The sequence below is a fragment of the Acipenser ruthenus genome, chromosome 23 (genome assembly GCF_902713425.1).
Source record: "Acipenser ruthenus chromosome 23, fAciRut3.2 maternal haplotype, whole genome shotgun sequence".
NCBI lineage: Eukaryota > Metazoa > Chordata > Actinopteri > Acipenseriformes > Acipenseridae > Acipenser > Acipenser ruthenus.
Window position 1 is genome coordinate 1946955 of NC_081211.1, and position 9517 is coordinate 1956471.

Sequence of the window (9517 nt, forward strand, 5' to 3'; positions counted from 1 at the left end):
TTTAACAGGCCAACGTTGCCATTATTTGTATGATGTCTGCAATGGTTAGTGCAATTACTCTGATAGTGCGGTTTTTAATTGCTATACCTGTGTTAAGGTGTTTCAGGGATGGAAAGACACCCATTGCACAGCAGTTTGATCCATTCCTGGTTTTACTATGAGTTTAATAAGACACACCGGAGCTTGTTTCATCCCTGTGTTTTCACCTGAGTTAATAAGATTCTCTTCACTTGCAAGCCATGGATGTAAATAAGTAACACAAGCTAGATAAGCCAGCGCTATTTAGTAAACACCTTCCAATGGCAGTTTCGTTAATCCTGTGCTTAAATTGAAAATGGTATTTCATCATATTGTTTAAGACAGTAAGAAAAGAACAGTTGTGATTATTATTATTATTATTATTATTATTATTATTATTATTATTATTATTATATGTTCTAAGGCTTCAGACCTCAGTTACAAATGTTAAGGAACTGTAGGGTGTTTCTTATGTAACTTCTTTATAATATTATTATTTGATTCATAGTTTTGCTGTAGGATTCAGACACGAAATGCATTCCAATATACAGTACTCACTATAGGAGCCCTTGAAGGATTGCTTTGTACTGCAGTGTCAATGCCGTGCATTTCCCATCGTTTACCCTGGTTTGCCATGTTTATGAATATGCTTTACCGTGCCTCTTTACAATGCTTCCCTCACCGTGCTTTATTGCACCTTGCAATGCTTTTATCATGGGTCACACTTGTTCTCTGTGTGTTTGGTTTTTAAAGGTGGGAACAACACGCCCTCTGCAGGTTCAGACAAAAACTCTTCAAGGAATGCAAACCAAGGATTTCAGTTGTGTTTCTAAGCTGTCACCCTAGCGTTATTCACATTATTGCTGGTCCATATACTGTATTAATTGCCTAGGCTCAACTCATATCTTTACATAATGATTAATATTAACAGTTGCTTTATTTGCACAGCAGTGGTGCGGAACGGCAGCTTCTCTGCTTTACACCTGATTGCTTTATTTAGCCTTGTCCTCCTTATCAGCACAAGCACGAGGGTTGGAATGTTGGACTTCCCTAACAACAGCGTCCCTAGTTACAGTACTGTACATCACGTTTCTCTGCAAAAAGCTAAACAGGGTTTTCTCCCTTACAAATAACACTGAACGATCTATATTGCAGTATTTTTAAGCAGTACTATTGCAGTAATACAGTACTACTAAATGCATTAAGTAGGCACAGTATACAATATGTATTGTAATGCTTAAAATGCTGCATTATACCGTTGCAATATATTTTTTGGAATTGATAACAGATTGAAAATAAAAACCATTGCATGCACGTATCTACTAATTTACCTGACACTGCTACAAACCACAGCCAGGGTAACGGTACTAAGACCTGCAATCTGCATTTGTTTTACATAAAAAAAATAATATATATCTTAATTTGCATTTTGTGCAGCCAGGCTTGTGTTTTACAAGCCGCAATATTTGTCGTAGAGAACGCATGCACGTGAACACGGATAACAGGGATTGTTTGTAATAAACGGAAGTTGAGTACAAAAAATATGTACCTCTCTGTCTCTTTAAAAAAAAAATGGGAACTTCCTGCACCCTGTCCTCCATTGCGTCCGCGCCACCCTCCTGGCTGCAGCCGCACTGAGACCGGTTCAAGCTTGCAGAATATACAAAGTGCTGTTACCTTTCGTTGAAAAACAGACCCACACATCCCAATAAAAGGACCTATCCAGATTGTTTAACGTACCGGTTCATGAACTTCAACCCTGCCCTGACACAAAACCGCCCGCAGCAAGCCGGTAAGGCACCAGATTCGTATTTTAATTTGAATGTTTATAACAACTGGCCATTGAATGTTGTTGGTAGGCCTTGTTCGTTGTAAATAAACACTAACAACTTGGCTCTGGTGAAGCAGAGCTCGCTTTGAAAACTGTCCGCGAGTGCAGATTATATTACAGCAATAACAGACAGGGGCACAATAACACAAACACATTAACACTGTACCAATGCATTTGCTGTAGACGCTCGAAACGTTACGCATCCTTTCTCTTCCTCGGTTACAGCAATGTGGACATGATCATGAAGGCGCGCTTGTTGTTACTGCGTTTGTGATTAAACCAGAAGCTACAGTTGTCTAGAGATTTTTGTCACTGAGACGTCAACAATGTTAAAATAATTCCTTATTAGGCATGTTCGTACGTTTGCCAATGGTCAAATGACACAATAATATTTTGATTGCATAATCAGCCTCTAGTGCATGTTTAGAAAAACGTACTTCCTCTGCCTGCCCATTGTGTAAATCTTATTATTTTTATATGATTATAATAATACAGTCCATGCGCACTTTTAGGAACATTTTACCAGCTGTTTTTGCACACCATAAAAATACCTTTTCTTGCAAAAATGAGCCATTCTCTGTATGCACTGGGAATCGTGTTCGGCAGTGGCTTGTGGTGTTGTCAAAGTTACACATTTAAAATGTGATATGTGCCTTTTACAATCAGTTTACTAAGACACAGCTGAACTGGTTACCTATGGTAGCTAATCAAGCTTATAGTATAACCTGGAATGGATGGAACTGCTATGCAATAGGAGTCCTGAGGCCAGTCAAGTACTTGAATCACTGTAAACACAAGCAGACAGGATACAAATATAACAGTATTTAACCTGCTTTTAAACAATAATAATAATAATAATAATAATAATAATAATAATAATAATAATAATAATAATATAAATTAGTTTATTTTACAATGCATTAGCAATCCTTGCTGTAGTGTGTAGTCTCTTATGAGACTAGATAACGAAAGCATTAATATCAAAACAGAAGGGGCTTTGTTGTTATGCTAGGAGGTAAGAGAATATTTCTTGTTTCGCTTTTAAAACCCACCGGAGACTGCAGGTTTAAATTGTAGGGTCCCATGTTGAATGATTGAATCCTACATTCTTCAAGCTGAAATTACAGAGCAGCAAGCTACTGCAGCACTTCACTGAAGCAGAAAACAGTTTGCTTTAAAAGTGACGCTGTCGCTCCCAAGATCACTCGGTAATTGGAGTTTTTTTCTTTTTTTTTTTTTTTTTATATTTGTTTTGTTGTTTCTGCAATACTGACAGAACATAAACATGAAGGTCCAGGCGTCAGATTAACTAGTTTAGAAAGACAGTTTTGGATTGGGCTTGTTGGTATTGTGACTGACGATCCTGAAAAATTACTGGAGCTTCTGCAATAGCTGAAGAAAGCTTCCTTAAAAAAAAGAAAGTCATACCAACATTGGGACATTTTGCTATTCCAATAGCTTCAATGTTAGGCATTGTATTAGTCGTGTAGTATTGCATTTGATAGAAACACACGGAACAGAACTTTCCTTTGTAAAATGACAACATAATCTTGGTTGGAAGTTTTGCTGGTTACAGGTACAGTATCTTCTGTCCAGAACCGCGACATTTAATTTATATATTTAGAATTACAGAGAATGCACCATCAGTTTTTTTTTGTTTGTTTGTAGTCTGGTAGCCTTACAGTAACATACAATTCATTTTAATGTGTGTAACTCCTGAGCATTACTGTATGAATCCTTCTTTACTCTTAGGTTTGCACTGACGGTGTAGAAGGGAAGACACAGCCCTTTAAAGACCGGCCTGTTCTGGAATGGCAGGGGGAAGGAGAGGGCCGAACAGGACGTCCTACTGCCGCCCCCCTCTGAATGAGACCGGCTCCATCGGCAACGGCAACCACTCCACCAGCGCCCCCGTCACGGGAGTGCGGTCCCGGACAAGGTGAGGGGACAGAGACGCCCTGTTTGAACCCTTTGCACACTCTGAAATCCGACCCTTTTGAGGTTCGACTGTCATGGCTTGATCTCTAGTGGCTAGTGACATGTGTTTTGATTGGCGTTTCATCCCTGAGGTTTCTCCTATGGGTATGTCGCTGCAGTAAATATTTTTGTTAGTTTCTTTTTTTGGGGTTTATGAACATTTTGGGGCGATTTAGTGTGACTTCAGGTAAGCTTTGTGCTTGTGATCGCAGAAAGCAAAAAAAATAAAGGTTGCAAAAAAATAAATATCGCTCTTGTTTTATACAGTAGACCCGACTAACTGAGTTTTGGTTCATTGTCTAAAGTCTGATGAAGGCTTTTTTGCTAATTTGAAAGAAAAGAACACGCTTGTCACTTGCAGTTACGTCATCGATCTAAATGGACTTCAATTAGAATGGGCCGTCTGCAAAGAGTTAGACCTATCACTGATCAAGCCGACCGTGCTTCTTATCCATGCTGTTCTTGTGTTTTGTTTCCTGGGCAGGAGTGGCTCGGGTACAGGGATCTCCAGCCCTCCGCTAGCGACTCAGAGTGTGGTCCCCCTGAAACACTGCAAGATCCCGGAGCTTCCCATCGACAAGAGCGTGCTGTTCGAGCTGCACCTCTTCTTCTGCCACCTGCTGGCTCTGTTTGTCCATTACATCAACATCTACAGAACCGTGTGGTGGTACCCTCCCTCACACCCGCCTTCACACACCTCTCTGGTGAGAATCACACCCTGCACAGACTAACTAACATCACAGGGGCCTGTGCAATCTGATTTGAGCTATCACAGGGATGGAAATCAGACTCCCATTGCATAGCAGTTTGATCCAACCCTGGTTTTACTATGAGTTTAATAAGACACACCTAAGCTTGCTCCCTATACACTGGGGCTAATCAAGCACATATTAAAACCTGGAATGGGTGAAACTGCTATGCAATGTGAGTCTTATTTCCATCCCTATGTCATAAATATTTGCTATGAAAAGTAGACTTAGATTTAGTTTTTCTACATCACTGTTGTATTTTCACATACAGTATTCAACTACAGTGGCTTCAGATGCATCAAATTATATGCAGTTCATTTTCAGTTTAATGTTAAGCAAAACTGTTACTGCCTTTTAAACCCTTAATTGTTCACAGCCTGCAAGTTTTTGAATCTGGGTGTTTTTCTTTCTCCTGCAGAACTTTCACCTCATTGACTACAATTTGTTAATCTTCACTGTGGTTGTGCTGGCGCGTCGACTGATCGCAGCCATTGTGAAAGAGGTAAGATTAACACACTGCATTCCTGTTGCTGTTTAAAGATGATTTGATCCTGCCTGTACCCTGCCAGAACAAGCCACAGCTAGATTTGTTTTATATCTAGATTGCATCAAACCACGTCTCTCTAGGGGTAATCCAGTTGCATAAAACCCCTTTTGTAAAATGTCCCCTTAGTTTTCCCCTTGTGTTCCTTGAGTTTTAGGGTCTTGCAGAGAGCAGCTTAACATATTCAACATATTAATCAACAGGTGCGTTGTTTTTATTGCACAAGCTTCCATAAAACCTTTCTTTTCCCTTTTTCCCACGCCCAGGCTTCCCAAAGTACAAAGATCTCTTTCCCCCAGTCTATTTTCCTCGTGACGACCCGGTTTGCAATCCTGACTGGCACCGGGTGGACTTTGTGTCGGTCCTTGATTTATCTCTTTAGGACCTACTCTGCCCTAAACCTGTTATTTCTGTGTTACCCGTAAGTGGATTTTTCAGATGTATTTATTTCAATCAAACTGCAGTCTACTCTCACATATATTCGCCTCTCAATTGCACGGAACAAGCAGTTAATCGTCATGATGGCATGGACCAGACGTCAGCAGATTGGTATTCAGATATTTGTCACTCCATCATTAAACTATCTGAGCATAGACTGGGCTTCTGGTAGCGTTGTGCTGTTATTCGTTTTAGCTCTCACCGATGCAGAGACCATTAATGCTATTATAAACCACACAAATGTGAAACATACAGAGTGTTTTTCAAAGTACTATACTATCTTTTTTTCATATACTGTATCTGCAGTTGCAGTAGGCTAGACTTTTTGTTTAGTGTTGTTTTGCTTAGAGACACACGCAAGACATTTTATCCGTTTTATAACAAACCTACGACTTTGCATTCACGCGCCTCTTTTCCTCGTCTCATTGCCTTCTATTCTGCCGCCACATTTAAGGTTCGGGATGTACATCCCTTTGTTCCGCTTGAGCTGTGACTTCCGGAGGTCCAGCCCCCTGTCCCCGGTCACCAGCTTCGGGCCCAAAGAACCCGGGCTGGTGAATGGCAGGAGTAAGGACTACCTGACGGTGCTGAAGGAGACGTGGAAGCAGCACGCCAGCCAGCTGAACGGGGCGGAGTCCATGCCCTCCCACGCCTGCTGCCTGTCCCCAGACCTCATCCGCAAAGAGGTGGAGTACCTCAAGATGGACTTCAACTGGAGGATGAAGGAGGTGCTGGTCAGCGCCATGCTCAGCGCCTACTATGTGGCCTTCGTTCCAGTCTGGTTTATAAAGGTCCGTCCCACTTGGATAGGTTGGGGTCTCAATCAGAAATGAGTACATCTCTCTTAATAAACAGCTGAGGGGTGGAAATGAGACTCCCATTGCAGGCGACGACAATAAAATGCACAGGGCCATGTTCACAAAGCTTTTACCACGAGTTAAAAAAATTAGTGCCTTGAGATGAAAGGACCTCTGATCCAAAATCTAATGTAACTTTGCCTGTCTTTGCAGAGCACGCAGTACTATGATAAGAGATGGTCGTGTGAACTGTTCATCCTGGTCTCCGTCAGCACCTCGGTCATACTGATGAGACACCTGCTCCCTCCCCGGTACTGTGACCTGCTACACAAAGCGGCAGCACACCTGGGCTGCTGGCAGAAAGTGGACCCGGCACTGTGCTCCAACGTGCTGCAGCACCCGTGAGAAATCCTTCCAGCACCTTCCTAGACCCAATCAGAGCCCGACTGCCCTTAGAAAAGGCTCCCACAGTAAAAGCATAGCAAAATGTAATAGAGCTCAGTAAAAGCATGGTAAAGCATAGGGAAGCATTGTAAAGAATAGGGAGGTATGGTATATTGATAAACATGGAAAACTAAGGTACACTATGGTAAATGCGTACTATAAGCATGAGAAAAGCATAGGAAAACTTCAAAAATACCAGGCAAAAATATGTGGTAAAATTTTATAAGGGTGCGAACCCCGTTACAAGAGAGAATTCCATTTCTCATCTCTCGTTAGCAATATTGTCAGTGTGATTAATATTGTTTTCTTTTTCTTTTGCTTATTCTGCTCGCTTCCATTCATATTAATGACGGTACACATTAGTTACAGACAGTGCTTTACAAATTGTAGTGATTAAGATTTTAAAGCTTCAGTAACCCTTTCTTTCTCCTGCCTTTAAATAACCATTACCCAGTCAGAACAGAGTGCCCCACATTCCTTGAGTACCAACTGTGTATTAAAGTTCCCTATATGTGCCTCTTTCAGTGTTAACAAATACACTTTCTCCCTGTTTGTTCCAGATGGACAGAAGAATACATGTGGCCACAAGGGGTACTGGTAAAACACAACAAGAATGTATACAAGGCAATGGGTCACTACAATGTGGCCGTTCCATCCGATGTTTCTCACTATCGGTTTTATGTAAGTACAGCAGTTAGAGAATCGATTGCATTCACGTTGGCAGTCCAGTTAATTGTCGTTTCCTCCTCCTGTTTGCTACCAACACACTCACTCTCTGCATTGCTGATATTGTAAACAATTTACAAGTCACGTATGGGATGGCATAGTCAACATGGGCTTCTATGGGGAAAAGTAACCATTTTTGGAAATATGAAGTGTTTTAAAAAGTGTAACAGACACTATGGTTTTAGTAGCCTCTGCTCTAAGTAAATAAAATCCATCTCTGACACATGGTTTACTTAAACTAAATGTAGAAATATGTCATTAAGATTAATATTGAGTCATTGCAGGAATCTGGCAATGGTATATCCTTATCTAGAGTTTATTTAATGTAAACTGTCCTTTGATTTTAGCAGCTCAAAGGAAGTGCTATTCAGTGTGTTACTGTGCTTGATCATGTACAGCACAAAAGCCTTGTGCCTGATTGATTGGTCATGTTTTTCCTGTGGCAGCCTGCATGCTGTAGAATGAAACTGTATTGCAGTTTCTGACAGAGGTGGGAGTGAATATGCATTTCCCCTTTTTGACATAATGAGCCAGGACTTTTCTTATTTCATGCAAGACGCTGATGAGCTTGCAACAAAACTGCCCAGGGTTAACCATGTAGGGCTGTTTGCTACCCTGGGCAACATACCAAGCAAAGATGGAATGCAAGGCAACTGCAGGGTGTTAGATATCTAGATATGGACTGTGTCATAGGAAATATGCAAAACATGTTTTCAAATATGTCTGATATATATATTTTTTTCTATCTTTTCAGTTTTTCTTCAACAAACCTTTACGAATACTGAATATCCTCATTATTCTGGAGGGAGCGATGATATTCTATCAGCTGTATTCTTTAATGTGTTCAGAAAAGTGGCACCAAATGATATCGTTGGCTTTAATACTGTTCAGCAATTACTACGCTTTCTTTAAGCTGCTCCGAGACCGCATCGTCCTGGGGAAAGCATACGCCTATTCCACGAGCAGCTCAGACCACAAATTAACTTAAATTATTGTGCGTGGTGATGGATCAGCTTCAAAAGAAGGCAGAGCTTTGTATTTTTGCTACAAATGTTTTTTTTTTTTTTCTTGTCACTTGCCATAATTAAAAAAATCATATTTTTGTATTCCTAAAAGATGTACTTTCCTAATTTCTCTGGTGTTGGTGATTTATTTATTTATTTATTTTTTACTGCTTTTTGCATTGTAATAGTATGGCATTTCACAGTGATCAGGTTGGTAAGATAACACTGCTCTATGTGCCTTTAAAGACCAAAGAAACTGTATCAAAAGAAAATGCATTAGGAGTGACTTACAGTTGAACAATAACATTACTACTGGAACAGTAACAATGGATTTAACCTTTTCATGTATGGGGACAGATAAAAAAAAAATGTGGACATGTGAAGATGCAAATGCATTATTTTCTATATTTCATGCATGAAAGGGTTGATTCTGTGTTTTATAGAATCTTGATAGATGGAATTCTTTACTTTGAGAAGGCATTCTTTTTTCTGCAGTGGCCTGTGACTCACTCCATATAGAGAGCTTGCACTTGCCACCAAATATACGCAGACTTGACACTTTATTAGGACCAGTACATAATACAGGATTGGCCAAACAAAAGGGAAGAATCTTAAGTACACTTTTTATTATCAGCAGCAAAAATAGACAGATAAAGTTAGAAGTAAAGTTAGAAGTGCAAAGCCTGCGGTTAAACCTGTCCTTTATCTAGTTGCAGGTTTCCTCTTGTTCAACAGCAGCGTATTCTGTGGATTCAGTGAGACTCTCTTACCCAAGGGCTTGATTGGGTAACAGGGAATAGCAGGAAAGCGGAACAGTGTGCCTCTGCAGTTAAAGGTTGTGGCTGTCGGCATTTCTGTGGATCGGAATTAGGAAATTTGCAAGTTGCTTTCTGCAGGGCTTTGTCAGCCAACAAAAAGGGTGTCGTCTTCATCGTAACACAGAGAATATCATATAGGGTGCTGTATGATTCAAGCTTGTATCTTACAAA

The 9517-nt window shown here is 40.4% G+C and overlaps 1 protein-coding gene across 1 annotated transcript; it reads left to right on the forward strand.

The window, feature by feature from the left end:
- The first annotated feature begins 1609 nt into the window (after positions 1-1609).
- Positions 1610-8639, forward strand: LOC117413118 (transmembrane protein 39B). The gene is made up of 9 exons (XM_034021872.3): positions 1610-1810; positions 3602-3788; positions 4311-4530; positions 4994-5077; positions 5386-5540; positions 6012-6348; positions 6568-6755; positions 7359-7479; positions 8279-8639. Exons 2-9 carry the CDS (start codon positions 3661-3663, stop codon positions 8510-8512), a joined length of 1467 nt encoding a protein of 488 aa, XP_033877763.1. The 5' UTR covers positions 1610-1810; positions 3602-3660; the 3' UTR covers positions 8513-8639.
- The last annotated feature ends 878 nt before the right edge of the window (positions 8640-9517 follow it).